General features: G+C 34.6%; 2 protein-coding genes and 1 long non-coding RNA gene across 7 annotated transcripts in view; 2 read left to right on the top strand and 1 right to left on the bottom strand.

Moving 5' to 3' along the window:
- Positions 1–16,332, bottom strand: part of LOC125651534 (uncharacterized) — a 36,380-nt gene extending 20,048 nt beyond the window's left edge. For 3 of the 5 annotated variants that reach the window (XM_048880179.2, XM_048880177.2, XM_056164851.1), the window contains exons 1-12: positions 15,674–16,017; positions 14,440–14,648; positions 12,689–12,991; positions 11,935–12,009; positions 11,388–11,713; positions 5,175–5,308; positions 5,007–5,080; positions 4,782–4,916; positions 3,993–4,169; positions 3,292–3,875; positions 2,797–2,935; positions 2,092–2,321 (exon numbers count right to left, since the gene is read on the bottom strand). In XM_048880179.2, coding sequence (XP_048736136.2) covers positions 2,092–2,321; positions 2,797–2,935; positions 3,292–3,875; positions 3,993–4,169; positions 4,782–4,916; positions 5,007–5,080; positions 5,175–5,308; positions 11,388–11,713; positions 11,935–12,009; positions 12,689–12,991; positions 14,440–14,648; positions 15,674–15,856 — 2,569 coding nt within the window. In that variant the 5' untranslated portion in view covers positions 15,857–16,017. Of the gene's footprint in view, positions 1–2,091; positions 2,322–2,796; positions 2,936–3,291; positions 3,876–3,992; positions 4,170–4,781; positions 4,917–5,006; positions 5,081–5,174; positions 5,309–11,387; positions 11,714–11,934; positions 12,010–12,688; positions 12,992–14,439; positions 14,649–15,673; positions 16,018–16,111 lie in introns of those variants that run through there. The other 2 variants (XM_056164850.1, XM_048880178.2) reach the window with 2 other exon arrangements.
- Positions 13,139–14,056, top strand: LOC130054580 (uncharacterized). The gene is made up of 2 exons (XR_008802888.1): positions 13,139–13,645; positions 13,735–14,056. It is a non-coding gene; the product is annotated as an uncharacterized LOC130054580 (long non-coding RNA).
- The window catches only part of LOC125651532 (uncharacterized), a 93,162-nt gene continuing 88,487 nt past the window's right edge, over positions 16,028–20,702 (top strand). Inside the window, exon 1 of the mRNA XM_048880175.2 lies at positions 16,028–16,314. Within this exon, the coding sequence (XP_048736132.2) occupies positions 16,150–16,314 (165 nt within the window). The 5' untranslated portion in view covers positions 16,028–16,149. The remainder of the gene's footprint in view (positions 16,315–20,702) is intronic.

Consider the following 20,702-nt stretch of genomic DNA (forward strand, 5'->3'; position numbering starts at 1 on the left):
CTTCGAACCGTTTTACGGAAGATCCGTGGATAATCCGATATCTGTTCGTCGAAAACTATGGACAAATGAAGTCAGAGATCCAGAAATAAAAAGCACATACGCGTACATCTTGGTTAAAGGATCGTATTACATATATGTGCGAGTCGGCAAAGAGGACCCTTCAGAACTCAAGTAAACGCTACAAGAAGTATTATGATAGCAAGACCAAGTTTAGATAATTGGAATTTCAGGATAAGGCAGTGGAAAGACCCTTATACCATTGTTGGTAGAGTTTGAAGATCCTACAACAGAGTTGATATCAAAACTTTTCACATCAATCTTCTACAGAGGTACAGAAAGAGAGTCAATTCATTTATGTAGCACCATTGTAGAATAATTTTCTGTGATTGAATCTGATGAACAGAACTTGTCTAACACTGAGTGTGAGTTCCCTTTAGAGTGCCCTACCTTGAAATCGTCTGAAATTAACAAGGATGTCCACATCAGTAAACATTTATCAGAACTATAGCAGGCAGAAGTTGAACAGCTTCTATCAGAATTCATAGTTGTTTTGACTTACCTTCCAAGTCGTTCACATCTGGCACAGTGCTAGATTTATCTTGCCACAACAGATCCAATTCGTTATAATTCATATCAAATTCCATTTACTCTCTGAGATGCAGTAGGAGATGAAATCAGGAAAATTATAGCGATGGATATCATAGAACACTCATAATCTCCATGTCCTAGTTCTGATGGATCGAAAAGGATATGCATTGACTTCAGAAAACTTAATAAGGTAATTATTTGATGCAGAACTTACGGATGACTCAGATGGAATTTTTGCCAAGATAGGTCAGCCAGTTTTTGTTTTTTACTAAAGTGGATCTGTGTAAAGAATATCGACAAATACCAATGAGATATTAGAACAAAAACCTTGCGTCATTGATAACGCTTGATTGTTAGTTTAGATTCAAGGTAATGTATTTCAGTTTATCAAATACGGCCTTAATATTCAATAGAATGATGCGACCAATTTTAACAGATCTCAAGGACACTGAAAGTTTCATTGATGATATTTTGATCTATTTGGAAACTTGGGAAAAACACATTTTGTGTCACAGAGGTTTGTTAGAAAAACCGGAGATCTGGAAAGTTGTCAGCTTTATCAAAATGCTATGTTAGGTTCAGTTCGCTAGAAATTGTAGGACATTCAGTTGGTGATGCTGTGATGAAACCTAACAATGACAAACTAGAGGTAATCAAAAATACTCCAGATCCTGATACTAAGAAGCAAGCAAGATTTTTCTCAAGTCTCATTGGTTATTATCGTAAAATGGTCCCTACTTTACTTACAATAGCATGTCCATTAACAGATCTTATGTTCCCAACAAAGTGGTGCAAGGAGCACGAGTGGTCATTGCAGTCATTTCAGTCGTGCTGTTGTTTTCACCTATTCTCAGGCTTCCATATTGTCGATTGGATTTTTATTTTAGAACTGATACTTCGGACTATGGTTATATATATATATATATATATATATAAATATATATATATAATAAGACAAATTGTTTCCTATTGCGTACACTAGTCGCAAGTTGAGTAAAAGAGAGAAGATATATGTGATGAGAAAGTAGTGACATAGACAGTGTGTACGGTAGAAAACGTGCACGTATTCTTACTATATTGCGCATCGTATTGTAGACGTTTTACCTATACTGGTTGGGGTTTACATGAAATGCACTCTGTGTACCAGTATATTGTCTTGTTTTCATCATATGTTCTTTATTTAGGATGTGTAAGTGTCGAGAATGTGAAGTGTGTGAATGTTTTTGTGTAAAGTCAAGTCTTTTCTTTGTGAATAAACTTTTTTCTCTTTTGTGTTTCTTTTTCACAAGTCAAGATTCAATTTGAAAACGAGGGATTTTTCCTGTATCAAGCCATCATTGTGAGAAATTGTCACATTTGATTATTTAACGTTTGATAAATCATCATTCATGATTGAGCTCCATCGGGTCGGATTTTAAGTTTTCAACGTCATTTTCCCCACATTAACAAATTTCGATTAAAAAGAACAGCGACGTGTCAAAGAGCCAAGAAAACTATCCTTACTTCCTTGTCTAGACAGACTGTTCCGACTGTCATCTTCTATCAATTTCACCAGTCTTCGGAGCCTTGTTACAGCTCTTGTTGTCATTGTACGAGTCAAACACCAATCCCAAGGATTGTCAACATCAATGTAATTATCACATTGATTACATCCCCTGGTTGGAGCGCCACAAGCGGACGTTTTGGGCCCCTCTGCTTCAAAAACAACGTTTTCTAGTGGGTATTGAATCATTCTGTGAATGAAAAATTCAAACATCAAAATAAAAACTTTTATTGGTCCTCGTAAATATTAAACCAAAAACACTTGATATTTAATCAAACTTAGAAATAATAACTGAAACGGATTGAAATTATTACACAAGATACACAATAATTTTGAAAGAAAAGCATGAATGGAGATTTGGGAGGGTCCTTGTCTTATATAGTCCTTTGGAACATATAGTAGTGCGATATTAGAAAGTGAATACAAAAGCATCGAAAACGATAAATCATATCAAAACATTCAATCAGATAATTATATTCTTACAAAATGAAATCATTTTCATAGAATTTGACAGTGAATTCCTTAACATCTGACAAAAGTACTACTAAATTACACTTGTTTTGAAATACATTGACTCATTACAAGTTACTCGTTGTCCGCATTCATGATTAGTTTATGAAATCACAACTTTCACGATGATTTTAATACCTGAAAACTATACAGACCGTTGCATTTGCTCCAGGTTTTCAATGCTATATTGTTCGTCTGCAGTTCCGCATATATCCGTGGCCATTTTATCTTTTGGATAATATTTTCCACTTCCAAAGTAATCCTTCGAGGTAGATCCAGGTGTTTTGGCACTCACTAGAAAAAAAAAACGTAATGCAAGGTAAAGATAACGAACAGTGATCAATCTCATAACTCCTACAAGCAATACAAAATAGATAGTTGGGCAAACACGGACCCCTGGACACACCAGAGGTGGGATCGGGTGCCTAGGAGGAGTAAGCATCCCCTGTTGACCGGTCACACCCGCTGTGAGCAATACGACAAATACAACAAAATGAATTGCGACATCATCATTGCAATACGAGTATCATACAGTATTTAACTGTTAAAGTACCGAAACGCCTCTTTTGAAGATACAAATATTTAACTATTGGCTGACAGACATCATTATGGAGAGAAACAATAAGTGTATTCTTAAAAACCGTACAAACCTAAATTGTATAGCTGATCCTTATATTTGTCTTTCTCCTCTCTCCAAGTGTTAAGTTTCACAATATTATTCGATTTTATGGCTCGTTTTCTTCTTCTTTCGTTTTGGTTTGTAAATAAAGATGGCGAATCATTCGACACACAAATGTCAACAACGGAATTTTTTGTTAACATGTCCATAAAATCCACGTCAGAACACTGAAGCAATTCCCCAAATATACGAAATAGTTTTTCGTTCGATTCGTGTTCTTTAGTGGTGGAGCTTTTGCTCACAGCAACTCTTGCTGCTTTTCCAGTGTAGAACAATGACTGGTTTCCATGACTACCCATTGGATGTGCTGATGTGGGTTCATCCCAAGCTTCGAGAATCAACAGTTTTCTGTCTGTCCATTCAGCTGCTACAAATTTGGCTACTTTTGTTAAAACTTCCGCTAGATTTGGTGTGACGTATCTATCAGAGCAAACATTGTCATCTGGAAGGTAGTCAGCACAATCCAGACAGGGGTTGTCGGGAAATCCACACCACACCGATTCGCTGGATTCCTCCGACAGAAATAAAATGGAGTCCCCGAATATCTTTCGTAAACTAAACATAAGAGAAACCAACTATATGAAACAAATATGTCAACAAGTATCAGCAGTTATCTGCTGGAATTGTATTTCAATCTTATATAGACGCTATATTCATAAAACTTATTCTTACGAAGAAAATGTTGACGAATTGCGTAGTGCAACTGCACTAGTTGATCCACACACATCAATAGTCGAAACAATTGGTTCATGATTTCCAAAACAGTTTGCACGACATTTAGTAGATAGATTCTGTCGATTCAAAGTTGCATTTGTAACTTGAGCCTTTGACAAAGTTGAAACTTCTGCCCTATTAAAATAGAATTATTACGCTATATGGAAATCAATATGTTGTTTTGGGTCAGAATTACCCTTGACAATACAGCAGGATAATTTACTAACAAAAGCCAATTAAACAATTAATAAGATTTATTTACAATTAATAATTGAAAGAAAATTGAAACAATACCAAAATACTAACTTACCGTTGTTGAACAATAAATATGAAAATCTGTGCAAAACTGATCACACAAACACACAAAATAGTAAATTCCAAAATCCCAGTTCCCAGTATAATAAGCCTCTAAATGCATAGAAAGTATCTAATCAGAGCTTATCTAATCAGAGTTTTATAATAAGAATGAATTTTCTGTTACAATCTTGAAAGACAATGATGTAAGCATTACGTTATCTTTCTACTATAGAAAGTACACATGATATCTAGGACAATCTAGGACACAGGTGTCAGTTGAGTGCAAGTAGTACACAACAATATCTCATAACCGTGTGAAGAGGCATTAAAGCCGAAAGCACTAGTAATAAAATGTTATTCGAGTTTTGTGTTTCATGACTTTTATTATTGGACACACACACACACACACACACACACACACACACACACACACACACACACACACTGTACCATTTAGAAATTCCAAAAGCATCAACAACCAATGAATTCCTTCCTGTCGAGAACACGCCAGTTATTAGAGATTCCACAGATGTACAAAGTGTTACATCAGAAACTGATGACGTCACTTCCAAAACCTGATCTAACCTACAAAAATGTTTGTATGAAAATTTCGGTTTTCAAGCGATATTGTTTTAAATGAACGTAAGTAATAAAAAATAATATACGTCTTCGTACCTTATAGTATAGGGTGATCCAAAGTCAAATCGAATATCTCGCTCTCTCCATTCAATGAATGGTTTTATGTTAAGCTAATTGAAAAAAATCGAACTTTTGAAAATAACAAATGATGATAGGTAATGCATGTTGATAAAAGTATCTTAAGGAAAATGATATCAGATATACCTCTTGAGAAATATTAATGCTAATGGAAAACGTATCATTGAACTCTAGTCCTTGACTTGTGTTGTGCTGCGTCTGCCAATCATACGTCGAGAGATGGTTTTCTGGTGTTCCGCTGTGCTGACTGTGTTGGCTAGCTGGACATATATAAAAAACAAATCAGTTTTATTCCGAAGATTCGACATATTTAACTGGCCATTAACTTTGAGATAAAGAGATGTAAAATATCCCTCCTCAATATGGTCTACATGAATCAAGATATTGTTTGTAAAACATATCTGTTATTAGGGCAAATCATAAAATCAAAAAGAAAATAAATGAGGCTGGTGACGGGGATACGTCTGCTTACTCGTGGGCGAGATTATACTTATATTTGATCTCTTTGCACTTCAATATTTAATATATATATATATATATATATATATATATATATATATATATATATATATATAAAGCACAAAAACCCAACAACACCCTACTTTCTTAAAGTGTCGGATCTGAGAAGATACAAGGCCAGTAAAGAAATTTATAAAAGCACTGAAAAGGCCACGACACTGTTGGTTATTTAAAACTCGAATTTTCGACGCAACCCGCGTCTTTATCAAGAGACATATATTACATAAACAAATAACACGCAAAAACGACAAGTATCGATAAACTACATTGATGACAAGAGTGATACACTGTTGTACTGAGTGATAAAAATGGTGGTGGTTTCGTTATATCATATCTGTTATTAGGGCAAATCATAAAATCAAAAAGAAAATAAATGAGGCTGGTGACGGGGATACGTCTGCTTACTCGTGGGCGAGATTATACTTACATTTGATCTCTTTGCACTTCAATATTTAATATATATATATATATATATATATATATATATATATATATATATAAAGCACAAAAACCCAACAACACCCTACTTTCTTAAAGTGTCGGATCTGAGAAGATACAAGGCCAGTAAAGAAATTTATAAAAGCACTGAAAAGGCCACGACACTGTTAGTTATTTAAAACTCGAATTTTCGACGCAACCCGCGTCTTTATCAAGAGACATATATTACATAAACAAATAACACGCAAAAACGACAAGTATCGATAAACTACATTGATGACAAGAGTGATACACTGTTGTACTGAGTGATAAAAATGGTGGTGGTTTCGTTGTAAAGCGTGTTTACTGACTATGGTTTAGACTCTCTAAACCATAGTCAGTAAACACGCTTTTATATATATAGCACAGAAATAGCAATGAACTCTTAAATAAACATAACTGCCCGAAGTGAAGAAATATTTAATATAAAGCACAGAAAATTCCACTTTATTTGGATACCCACTTCCGCCCCTACCCGGGGTTGAACTCACGACCTGCGGAACCAAATCTCCTAGCAGCGTGTAACCAACGCTCTAGACCGCTCGACCATCTAGGCAAGTCAAACTAATTTTACCAGCGTACTCTAACGTACTCTAGCGTACTCTGATTAGTAGTACCCGATGGGAGGACATGACAGTAGTGGTTATTGATCATGACCCTAGTTGGTCAGATACCGAAAGAAAGCAGAAGGAAAAATTCTGGATGCACATGTTGAAGTCATTTGAACCGCATGTTATCAACAAACTACTGACTTCACCAGGATGAATACGGGCTAAACCCTTACTAGATTTTAAGCTTCATCTAGACCTACTCGTCTGATCATGTCCCTAACAGTGGTACTATGACCATTTTTGAACACATTTTTTTCTTATCAATTGTGGTTACAAGCAGCGCACCCCTTTAATTACTTTGACCTTCATAACCGATTGCTTACATGTAAAACCCATTGATCAGTTTCCGTGATTCTATGTTTTTGCACGTCTACCCTAGACATGATTCAATTTCCTAGGCTGCTTATTCTTTGTTTTTGTTTGGAGTTGGTCCACTTTGTTTACTTATTCAAACTTGTTATTTACATTATCTTTCTCTCAAATTTTGTTCATTTCTTACTTCATTTACATAGTTTATTTTTATTTATTTATTTATTTTTTTGTGTGTGTTGATATTTTTTTTTACTTATTATTATCTTTTAAAAATCATTTATTCTTAATGCATAGTTAAAATAGAATCTCTCTGGGTACGAGTTAGCTTTACTATTTGTCAACGTAATTGGGTTAACTCGTTCCACTTGAGATTAATTAAGTCTATATTTATCACTTCGTACATTTTGGATCAGCTCTTTGGAGGAATAAGGCATGTCCTAATTCGCTCCACTTTTAACATTGATTGGCAAGTCTAAAGACAAAAAACCCGAAAAAACCCAACATGTAGTCTGCGTTGTAAGTACGTTTGTAGATTAGTGTAGTTGTAGTGCTAGATGTATTTATATGTATTCTCTGTTGATATTGGCCACATTATGTAATTCTTTTTGTTTGTCCTGAAGAAGGGACGGGTCGTCCCGACAATTTGACAATCTGGTTGTTCGTGTCGTTGGTCATTTTAGTGCTTTGTATAATTTTTTGTATTTGACCTTGTATCCATGTTGTGGATCCGACACTTTGAGGTATCGGGTGTTGTTGGAACTTTAGTGCTTTTATATATATATATACTCCACAGAGTCGTCCACTTCTGCTTCATACTTAGATATTTTATTGAAAGTAGACATTAACGGCAAACTGACAACGCAACTGTATGACAAACGGGATGATTTCAGCTTCTCCATCGTCAACTTCCCACATTTATGTAGCAATATTCCATTATCACCTGCATATGGTGTTTATATATCTCAACTGATTCGATATGCAAGAGCTTGTTCTGGGTATAGTCAGTTTTTAAATCGAGGTAAGCTACTGACAAACAAGTTGATGGTACAGGGATTTCAACAGTCTCGATTGAAGTCGGCATTTCGCAAATTCTATGGTCGTTATAACGATCTAGTTCGTCAATACAACATCGCATTGGGTCAAATGCTGTCTGACGTGTTTCATACCGATTGTTAAGCCATTCTTGGCACACTGATTTGACTGCGGATAACTCCGTTTACCTGATCAGGATATTGGGCTCACGGCGGGTGTGACCGGTCAACAGGGGATGCTTACTCCTCCTAGGCACCTGATCCCACCTCTGGTGTGTCCAGGGGTCCGTGTTTGCCCAACTATCTATTTTGTATTGCTTGTAGGAGTTATGAGATTGATCACTGTTCGTTATCTTCACCTTGCATATGTATGTATGTATAAATAATATGTATAATAATAATAATAGGAGTGAAAGCTATGAGATAGAGAGTTTTGAATTTTATCATATGTCAAAGTTTAAAATCAGACCTTGTAATAGAATTTTCCTAGAACGCATCACTACCAGGTAGTTCAATCAAATATAAATATATTCCATTGTTATGATAACAGTAAATATCTAGATAGTGTGTCATCAAATTAAGATATTTTTGTGTGGGCTTAAAATAAAATGTGTGAATAGAATTGTTTTCCATAAGAAATTTGTTGCAGCTTCTTAGATATTTCTTTGACAAAATAATATATAAAAGGTTATTCAAATTGCAATGGTACATGTACAGTTGTGGTCATGCATGGTGCATGTCTATATGATTTCAAAATTGTGTTCTATACATGTACCTTAAACTTTGGAAGCCATATTTGAAATCTACCAATAGTATGAATAGCGAGATACCTTATTTGAGGGGGATGTTATTTAGACGACCACTCCTCACGATAAATTAAAAAAACCCAGCCTTTTTGACATCATAGACAGCTGTTTCTTTAATGAAAATGGAATACGGAAATATTCATATATTGTGCTCAGTCATCCAAAAAACAAAAAACTACTTGTTAAACACATGATTCTACGCACAATTACTCTGAAGTTGATATTTTAAAAATGCTAGAGTTCCTTATTGACAATATTTACGTATTCTTTAGTTGTCACATATTACAACAGTCTGAATTTTCATGGACAAAAATTATGCTTCATTATTAGATGACCTGTGTTTGGATTCGTGTGATTCAGAAGTTATTCTAAAGCTTTTACATTAGAAGAAAATTTGGATATATCGACGATATTTTCTCTAATAACAATATTCTTTTTCATTTAAATGTCGATTCAATATATCCCAGCGAACTTGAAATAAAAGATATAATGTACAACAGTTCTACATCTGTTTCTTATTTGGATATTTTATTGAAAATATATGTCAACGGCAAATTGAAAACACAACTTTATGACAAATGACATGACTTCATCTTTTCCATTTTCAAACTTTTCAACTTTCCATATTTGTATAGAATATTCCATAATCATCTGCATATGGTGTTTTGAACTGATTCGGTATGCAAGAGCTTGTTCTGCATATGACCAATTTTTAAATCTAGGCAACTGATAATTCAGTTGATGTTACATGGGTTTCAACAGTCTCGTTTAAAGTCAGCATTTCGATCTGATTTGCAAATATAAGTTGTTACTGGGTGTTTTACATACTGATTTTAACCTGATCAAGATATAGTACTTATTCTATATCTGTATGTATTTAAATGTCTTGGTTACTATAATTGAACGGGACTGAGGTGTGTTTTTATTTGTACTATTAAAAAAGAACATGAATAGTTATACATGTGGAGAAGGTATATTACGATTTCAAATTGGTTAGAGGCGAACACAGAACCTAACTTATTATTGTAAAAGTATTATAAAACACACCAATATTACTCATTCAGTTAAGAAGAATTACATCTGTGCAGTAAATCAGATGAAATATATCCTATAGGACACACCAGACGTAAAATAATTTGGTGTTCAGGTGTAAAAATATCCAAGTGTTAAATGAAAGGCGAAGATAACGAACAGTGATCAATCTCTTATAAGCAATACAAAATAGAGTTGGGTAAATACGGACCCCTGGATATACCAGATGTTGGATCAGGTGTCCAGGAGGAGTAAGCATCCCCTGTCGCCCGATTACACCCGCCAAGAGCACTGTATCTTGGTCAGGTAAACGGAATTATCGGTAGTTAAATTCAGTGTGCCAAGAACCTAACAATCTGCACGAAACAAGTCAGACAGCATTTGACCTAATGATAGGTTATAGTGGCAAACTAGATCGTTATAACGACCATAGAATGTGCAAAATGCTGACTTTAAACGAGACTGTTGGAACCCCTGCACCATCAACTTGTTTGTCAGTAGCCTACTTCAATTTAAAAACTGACCATACGCAGAACAAGCTCTTGCGTATCGAATCAGTTGAGAGATGTAAACACCATATGCAGGTGATAATGGAATATTGCTACATAAATATGGGAAGTTGACGATGAAGAAGCTGAAATCATCCCGTTTGTCATAAAGTTGAGTTGTTAATTTGCCGTTAATATCTTCTTTCAATAGAATATCTAGGTATGAAGTGGACGACTCTGTGGTGTCTTTTATTTGATGTTAAATGTTAAAGAGCCAAAACCAAATATGGTGATATTGATTCTAAGCAAGTTTTCATTCTTATATACTATACAGGGGACCAAATTGGATAACATAATTTAGATGTATATATACGTTAGGCGAACTGAATCTGAAGTCCGATCAATGAATGACGCTTTGTCTAAAAGATTGAATCAGTGTATTCAAAGAACAGGATTTTGTGGCTCTCTCATGTACGCTTGGTTTTAAAGTCGGTCAACTGTTCCATACCAACTGCTGTACTCGCTACATTTTGTGTTCTAAATTAGAAAGTTCTTTTTTCTGTTCCTAAAATAGGAAATGTAAATGATAGCATTTTTTGTAATAAATTTTGACGAGGAATTTGAGATTTTCTTCTACATGACTTATCACCTTCTTAGTAGAGGGGCTGGATATGTACATAATTCATCTGTAAACATGTTTATAATATAACGTACAGCTTCATTCTTTAATGGCACGTTGAAATAATTTAAATCATTATTATCACTGTCGGTGAATTGTTTTATGGATACTGAAGTGAACTCTAGCTTGCAGAAATACACTAGCACTAATCAAGGCAATGGAAAACAAGATAAACGTCAATGCATAAGCACCCGGTTCTTGATTTTGTAATATGTATGATAACCATAAGAAATCCTAACCTGTATTCGACCTAAACTCTTTGAAGGCGATGATACACTCACTATACATGTAATATATATCCGGATATATTTGGAGGATGCTAAACTGATGCCATCAATCTAGAAGATTTATAGTAGTCTAAATGAAAAGTACAGTAATACTCACATACTACAAATTTCCCCGATGTCTGAAATGTGTCTTCGACCTGTATCATTTTGGAAGAATGGGTAGTTATATCAGCAGACAAATACGTCATGGACTGGACGTTGATGACCAGATCTATTGCAGGGAATCTCTTAAATGTGGCTAATTGTATCGGATGAAGCAGAAAGGGGCCCGTCTCCATAATTTTCTTTTCTATTCTGAGAGTCAATTCTTTCTTGGATTCAATTGAAAACCGATAGTAATTTGAATTTTCGCCCTCTATCTGAGAAAGGTAGGACTTAACAATAGGTTTGTTGGTGGTCTGGTCTCTTCTTATTCTCATTTCTCTGTTAGAATATTGTAAGAAAATCTTACAGTCATACAATCGATGATTCTACTGAAATGTACACATAATGTTATGAAACAGGTGTTATATCAATCATTAATAATTATTGATTACAATAATTCAAATTATATATATATATATATATATATATATACATGTATAATATATATATATGAAGCACAGAAAATTTCACTTTATTTGGACACCCACTTCCGCCCCTACCCGGTGTTGAACTCACGACCTGCGGAACCAAATCTCCTAGCAGCATGTAACCAGCGCGCTAGACCGCTCGACCATCTAGGCAAGTCAAAAAAAAACTTGCTTTCGATGACGATGAAATTTTCACCACGCTGTCACACGCTACATGGTCATTGAGAATGGAAATAGGATACAGTTATTTAACGTACCTTTAAGAGGATCATACATGATACACATTACATTCGAAATATTTCATATAAAGCACAGAAATAGCAATGAACTCTTAAATGAACATAACTGCCCTATGTGAAGAAATATTTATTATAAAGCACAGAAAATTTCACTTTATTTGGACACCCACTTCCGCCCCTCCCCCGTGGTTGAACTCACGACCTGCGGAACTAAATCTCCTAGCAGCATGTAACCAGTGCGCTAGACCGCTCGACCATCTAGGCAAGTCAAAAAAACTTGCTTTCGATGACGATGGAATTCTCGCCACGCTGTCACACGCTACACGGTCATTGCGAATGGAAATGGGGCCTAGATGGTCGAGCGGTCTAACGCGCTGGTTACATGCTGCTAGAAGATTTGGTTCCACAGGTCGTAAGTTCAACCCCGGGTATATATATATATATATATATATATATATATATATATATGATATATTCTATATTCTCATAATGAAATAAAATTTTATACATATAAACCATGCATTATTCTAATCCTGGAAATGCATTTGAATTTTTCAATACGATATTCAAATTATCATGGTACTTACAAGTGATAAGACAAATATGTTGTTCCAAAGCAAGAAATACATGTAAAATTGAACTGTGTTCCTGCTGCGTCGTGATTATGACTTGCCGAATTATTCAATATCTCTACTTCCGGATCTGGATTGTTTGCCATTTTTATCAGAGAGAACAAATGTTTTTCTTGGTTGAACAGTACTGTTGTATTCGTTCTTTCCTCCCAATTAATGCTGTCCAATATATTCGACAGAAAATTTGTATTACTTCTTTTTGTTCGTCTGTGGTTCACGTGGACAGATACGTCGGCCTCTTCTAATACATCAAGAGGGCTATAGGAAACACATATATATATATTTAAGAAATAAGGTATCATTTTAAAATATTTATCGGGATATAAATAAGGGCTTTATGGAAAATTTGATCACGTACCAACCCGTATTTATATCCCGATAAATATTTTAAAATGATACCTTATTACTTATATTTACATTTTTGATCGGTAACATTGCTGAATTGTGTTAACAACACGTTTCCATATATTTCACATTGTTGACCTCCACAACGAAGCGTCATATATGTTCAAAATGACGAAAACACAAAACAAAGTTCCATCAAATGAAGAGCTGATTTAAAAAGCAAGTATATATACATATATATTAACTCGGGAGTATATACAATGTAATGGAAAACTTCCATATGTCTAATTTTAGGGGGAGGGATTATGATTTAAACGGAGGTGCGCAAGGTTACACTTACAGTTGTGATGCGCTTTCACTTTTGAAAAGTGAAGACGTTGAAGATCGACTTTGAAAGATATTCTGTGGATATTACGGAGTTAATAGAAGACTGAAGTAGAGGAACATGAAGAACAGGGCGACAGTCGTCAGGTGTAGGCAAATCATTTATAGACAGGACAGAGGACGAAGCTCAGACGAATCTCCGGAAAGAACTGAACATCGCAGAGAATTTGGAAGTGCACGAAGGTAAGGGACGGTTTGGATTTGGATATGTAATTGTTGACAAACATGAGCTCACTGAACGCTTCTTTTGACTTGATAAATTTCTGCAATAGGTTTTTAACGACGCCTCGATTCAATGTCCCGACATAAACTTGGAAACCGACATCAATCACCTATGGCTGCTGTGGCACGGAGGCAGTGCGGTGTGTAGGTCTTAGTGCACTTTGACGACTTATCAGCCATACATCCTGTGAAAGACCTAAAGCCTAATGTAATCGTCTAGCAGTAGGTACAATTCCGCATTACCGATGACCAGGGTGAAGTTGTAGCAGACGAAATTTTAGACATACATTAGTAAGACATTGTTTACAGAAATGCTTTTATCAATTATTGATGAAAGTCCACTGCTTGGAATACAAATAAAACCATAAATACATTTTGTGATGTTGATTTCATCTACATTGAAAGATTTCTGTAGTAAGTGAGAGCGATTGCTAGATGTATATTGCCTTAGTAAAAGTAGTACCCGTTACCTACTTTTAACAAATGTTCACACGCACAGCCTGTTGACCCCGCAGTGGATTTATGGAGTGATAAATACGTATTACTTGTAATAGTGTTATGTAGGAGAATACAGTTGAAAATGTAAATATATATGTATATATATATATATATATATATAGAGAGAGAGAGAGAGAGAGAGAGAGAGAGAGAGAGAGAGAGAGAGAGAGAACTAGGAAAATATTCATTGAATAGCGTGTAATGATTTGAAACGTCTTGTATACATTATACGGTTACATGTACACACATACACATACCTTGCATTTTCCACCGTTAGATACAAAAGTCCTCTCCGTTTCGTTTGAATATGTATAATTTTCCCCCAAACCCCCTCCCCTTGCATTGTATACGATAGTCGGCAGCCCAGGGATAAACTCCCGACAACTACATCTCCAATTTTCCAGTCATTTCCAGCCTTGATAGAAGCCAGGGATACTTTTATCAAGGTATCCACACACATCGTTTTCTGTAAAAGAGGCTATCTTTATATACATTGTAATGTTAGCTTAAAGGTGAAGTGATGTGTTTTAGTTCCGCATTATGTTTAGGCGGAGTTATACATATACAGTGTATCACTGCTGGTGTTGATAAGCCTAAAATTTAGGTAATTCGTTATATAAATTATACTTTATTATTATTTTTTTAATTTGAAGTTATTGAATCAGGATTATAAATCGTGCATGATATCAAAGTTAGATTATTTACTAGGCAAGATGCAATTTTTTAGGAGGGTAATTTTGGCAATTTTCTATAATGCAAACCTTTCCAAGAAGAGTATATTTGCATGTCTATAATATCCGGATTCTATTTCACGATTTTCTTTACAATGATATACAATAGTTATACATTTTTCTAAGTGTATATGTAGCAAAACACTGCAAAGTTTTAACATATCAACGTTAATCACCGATCGCGGTAGCTCAATGACGGAGCGTTCGTTTCGTAACTGGGAGGTCGTGAGTTCGAGCATCGCTTGTGCCATGGCCGCATCAAACCTAAGACGCAAACATAAGTGGTGATTGCTCCTTCACCGAACACTCGGCATTTAAAAGTGAAAATCACGGAACTTTCGGATATGACCTTAAAAATGGAGGTTCCATGTCGCGGCAGGCATTGGCACGTTAAAGAACCCTCACTGCTACTGTCTAAGGTACTGGTGACGTCTCAATATGAGTGAAAATATCTCGACGGAACGTAAAACAAACAGCCAACCATACAACATTCAAAGTTAATTTGGTTCAAATGTTGCTGCCTTGACACAACTAATTCAATAGCGAAAAATCCTAACAAAAAGAATACATGCCTGAAATGTTTATTTATGCTCACTACGTCGGGGTCTTTGAGATATAACAGAAACATTACGCATGCACACCAGGCAATCAATTAATTGAAACACAAGAAATACCAAATTTAAGATGGAAAACCAAACGTTGAAAGAAAATAGTGTGACTTTTCATGCCATAAGCCTTGTTTATAGAAGCGATAACTCACCGCAACGATACTTTGGTCATCTAAGTCAATTATCGTCCGTAGTCTTCCATGGGCTGATATCGCCATTTCTCTTCCGATATCCTCCTCTGTTGTTCGATATTCTTCTGTAAAAGTTTCATTTCCGTACACTAATACCAGCAAATACACAAAAATCAACGATACATTTGTCTGCAACGATATCATGGTGGTTATCTAATTCACATACAACGAATATTGCTTCCTATTTCACTGAATATACTATGCAGTTATTTGTTTCCAAATATAGACTCTCCAAACTTGAAAAACAGCTCCACAAATTCAGCTAAGTGTTTTACTGCATGCATATTTAAAGAGATCACGAATAGTAAATATCTTACAAAGAGTATAATGATGTAAGAACTGGTTTTTTTTTAAATTCCAAGTATTTTAAACTTCCTGATTTATTTTCAGTAGACATACCAGCGCTTTAAAATGTCTCCCTTGTCTCTGGCAATTTTATGATGGGCCCCATCTTAAATTTGGTAATTTCTTTTGGAATATTACTGGGCGGCTTCAGTGGACAAATCGCGGGATATAATTATGACATAGGTTATGAATACCAGTATGACTACAAAGCGGAGTCCCATGTTCTGGGAGACTTCCGAGTTCTAACCATCGTGAAGGTAGGTGGTAGTGTGGTTGTTTCTAAACTGTATCTTGATAGCTTTTAATAAAAAAAAACCAACCAATGAAATACATTTTTGAACTTTAAATACAAATCATATGAATGAACCCGAGTATTTTACGTGTCTCGTATATTTCATAACACATTGAATCTCTCTACTGTGTATAGTGTGAATATCATCATGCTGGATCATATCGAGGAAGTTGTTATATATTATACGTTTATCGTTTGCATCGTTTGAAATCATTCCGTTCAGGTGGAATGAATAAATTGAAGGCTTTCACGCACATGATTCTAGGATAAATCCTTAGTTAAAATCAGTTTCCACAGCCTAATCGCCAAAATTCACCCGATAAGATATCTTCTGTTGTATGGTTAATAAAAATACAATTCCTTTCCCTCGTTGCAAGGCTCTGACCTTGAATTCTTTAATTTAGCTATAATGAGGATTCCCAAATTTGCGACTATTGTTTGACCTTCAATGCAAGGTGAAGATAACGAACAGTGATCAATCTCATAACTCCTATAAGCAATACAAAATAGATAGTTGGGCAAACAAGGACCCCTGGACACACCAGAGGTGGGATCAGGTGCCTAGGAGGAGTAAGCATCCTCTTTTGGGGAATACTTACTTCCTAATTATATTAGAACATTATAAGAAATCATTACAATTATGAATTTATATAGCTCTCTCTCTCTCTTTCAAATTCTGGTCTCGACATTGCGTCTTCAATTCTTTTTAAAAAAAAAAGGGGGGGGGGGTGATGATGATAAGAAAACAATGTATTGACCTTGAAGACTATTATATCATTAATATATCATCCTGAGACCTCTAAACTATGATAACACATTATTCTAAATAAACATAAGTTGGGATTCGCATAGCTCTTTATGTTGCGATATTAGAATTTCTAGATTGCGGCTTTAATTTGTTTGACCTTTAAAAATATATTAGCTTGAAAAATAATACAGTATCTTTTCCTTAGACTTCTCTCCCACTCATCTTTTGGATTGTTGATTTTAATGCGAGATGTATGTGTCTATTGATTGACTTTGTTGTTTGATCGTATTCTTGTGGCAATCATATTATTTTTCGTTGTCTCACTCCAAATCATCATCTTCCCACCATTTTGTTTCATAATCACATTGTTTTGGAAGTTTTCCCTCTAAATTTGTCTGATTTTTATAATTTTGAAAAATAATTCTATTTTCCTCCCGACCCGACCTTGGTACAAACTCTACATCATCGTCAGTAAACACAAAAGTGCTTTACTCTTACGATCTAGCCAAACTATCGTCTAATGTATATGCTGCTTTTTGTTGGTTTCTTTTTTATGTAAACTTGACTTATAACTCTCTTCATGTATGTCCATCCTCTAATATTCACTCCACTTTTCATACTATATACATCTTTTTTGTTTATACTTTGTAAATGAATATGCATTACGCTGATGAGCCGTAAGGCTCAAAGCCAATAAACAATACAATACAACAATGTAGATTATTGATACTTGTCGTTTTTTCGTGTTATTTGTTTATGTAATATATGTCTCTTGAAAAAGACGCGGGAAGCGTCGAAAATTTTAGTCTTAAATAACCAACAGTGTCGTGGCCTTTTCAGTGCCTATATATATATATATATATATATATATATATATATATATATATATGTGTGTGTGTGTGTGTGTGTGTGTGTGTGTGTGTGTGTGTGTGTGTGTGATCCATAACGTCATTATTATTTTATCCCAAGTTTACAAACCAATATAAATAAGAAAGCATGCGACAGTTTCTATTTCTTTTGCTTAGCTGCCGTTTGCATTTAGTTTAACTTCAATTCTTGTATAGATATATTAAGTTCGAAGCCAAGTCTTGCAGAATTCATCATCTGTGGTTATAGTTTTAAATGCAAAAAATTAACTTTCTCAAACAAATCTGCACAGAACCTGATGGTAAAAGAAAGTGGAATGAAATGACACAGAATGGATAATGATTTTAGATTGTCTTTGGCTTCAATACAGAATTCTGAACAAAATTTTACAATTATAGCTTCAAACTCATGTTTATTAAAAAATAAAAATTTGAGTTAATAAGAATTGCACATTTTGTAAGATAGAAGAATTAAAAAAAATCCTACAACATCAAAATAACTTCTTACGTTCGGCTGAAATATCATATCCTCACTACGAAGACACCTAATGTAAATGCTGCGATATCGCTAATGAATACATGTTATGAAACACAAAATCACAAAATATATTACACGTATGTTGATACCTGTTGGAACCGTTCAACTCTCTCTCTCTCTCTCTCTCTCTCTCTCTCTCTCTCATATATTTGAATATATGACTGCATGCAACTTTCTGTCGTTTTTCTCTCCTCTCTCTATCTAAATATACCTTCTGTAGTTTGTTATAAATATTTTGTTCGTTTTTTTGTAGATTATAACAAAACTAAAGAATCATATTAAAAAAAGGTGTGAAAATCGATTCCAAATTTATACAACGGAAACGGAAGATGTTATACTAATAACGAAAATCAAGGGCACATGCGCGGTAACGAAAAAGAAAATGTAGGTTATAACGTGATCGAATTGTGAAATATTGCATACACATGCACCATTTGATCAAAATTAGATCTTTTGTCCGCTCACTGAAGTAAGAGTTAATAGCAATCTTATCCTTCAAACGTTCATTATTGCGCCTTTATATTGCGTCATTACATGTATGCCTGTCTTTTGTGATATTGCGCCTTTTCATCTAATATTAATGCGCAATTATTTGTGTTATTTTCCCCGTTTCTATAGGCGTTTCGTACTAACGTACTAAAGGTTTAAACTTCAGGTAAACAAAAAAAATAAACCACGGGGAATTCCCTTTGGAAACCATTACGTAAGCTTTGCAGATTTATTTCGTGAAATGAAACAACCCCGAAGACATGTAACTATAAATCAAAATGTCTGTTAGGTCGTCAAATAATATTTTTTAGCTTATGAAAATAAACACACGTAGGTAAAATCTGAAGGTAAAAGAATAGGTAAAAGAATGGGTTTTTTTTTTTACTTCCTTTTCATAGCGGGTTTAAACCAAAACATTACAGTAAGTTCCCATTGCTGATAAATAAAAGAAATTTAAAATTCAATGTTTTAAAGTTGTAGCTTTTTAAAAAACAACTGGATGTATGAGACGATCCATTGTATGTTTTGTTGAATTCTCGCAACTGCCAATAATTTTTAACTGCTGTTCGACCAATATAGACCAACGTGTAAAAACCTAACTGCGAAGCTACACGATACTGTTAGGTACATGTAACATATAATGGAGCGGGGTTCTATGAGCATAATTTCTTTTATACTTATGCAAGGATCTCAGTTACTGCATGACTCAATGACACGCATAAGAATACTTAAACTTGGTATCAAACATTCTCCACTATAAATTGGGAAGAAAAAAATACATGCCACAATGTATGATAGCTCGAATACGAGAGACAATTTTAATATAATGTAAATCAATAATTTTTATTTGCTTTTTGATATAATTAGTCATATATTTTGTGGAAACTCTTTTTAATGTCAGCTATTCTATTATGTACATGTATGGTAATTTTAGATTAAGTTTCCTAAATCACGCAATTTTAAGTCTTGTCTCAACGTTTCATATCGACGAAATCAAGATAATATTCTCTACAACGTGGATAAATTTTCCAAAATACACGATTAATTTCAAAACAGCTGAGATACAATTGTAAGGGTATGATGGTGATAGGCTGCTTAGAGCACGAAATTCGTGCCGCGGCATAATTCTTCATTAATAATCGATTATATATATATAGCCAACGCCAGCTGTAACAGACAATTGGTTATTTTCATCGAAGACATCATGAACATCTGGCACATGTATTGTTGAAAAGTTTATTTGTTTGTTTTCATTCGAGAATTTTTTACTCGTAAAGAAATGACGCCAGTATTAAGTCCCACAAATTTTGACCTATGTATGGTTTTAAGGTCGGTCCCTACTCGAAATACATCATCATTTGTAGTACTGTTTTGAGGTTCTAATATTTCATTGCGATTATCATATCCGGTAAGTCGTAACACATAAAAATAAACCGTGATGCGTTGCTCTTGGAAATCACACAGAGGCAAGTTTATAAAAGCGTCTAGGCTCAAATAAATTTGGGGATTAAACTCCATCTTTATATTTTCTTCAAAAATTGACTTTCATGTAAAATTTATTGTTATATCCTTAGCATATTTTCAGTAAAAAACATAGTTTATTTCTGAGATGGGGACGATTTCGGCCCATAGAGCCCCTGTTCTTTGAACTGCACATTTTCAAATTCATTCATTTCTCTCGAAACATGTTACACGAGGTACAAAATTATACA

The sequence above is a fragment of the Ostrea edulis genome, chromosome 5 (genome assembly GCF_947568905.1).
Source record: "Ostrea edulis chromosome 5, xbOstEdul1.1, whole genome shotgun sequence".
NCBI lineage: Eukaryota > Metazoa > Mollusca > Bivalvia > Ostreida > Ostreidae > Ostrea > Ostrea edulis.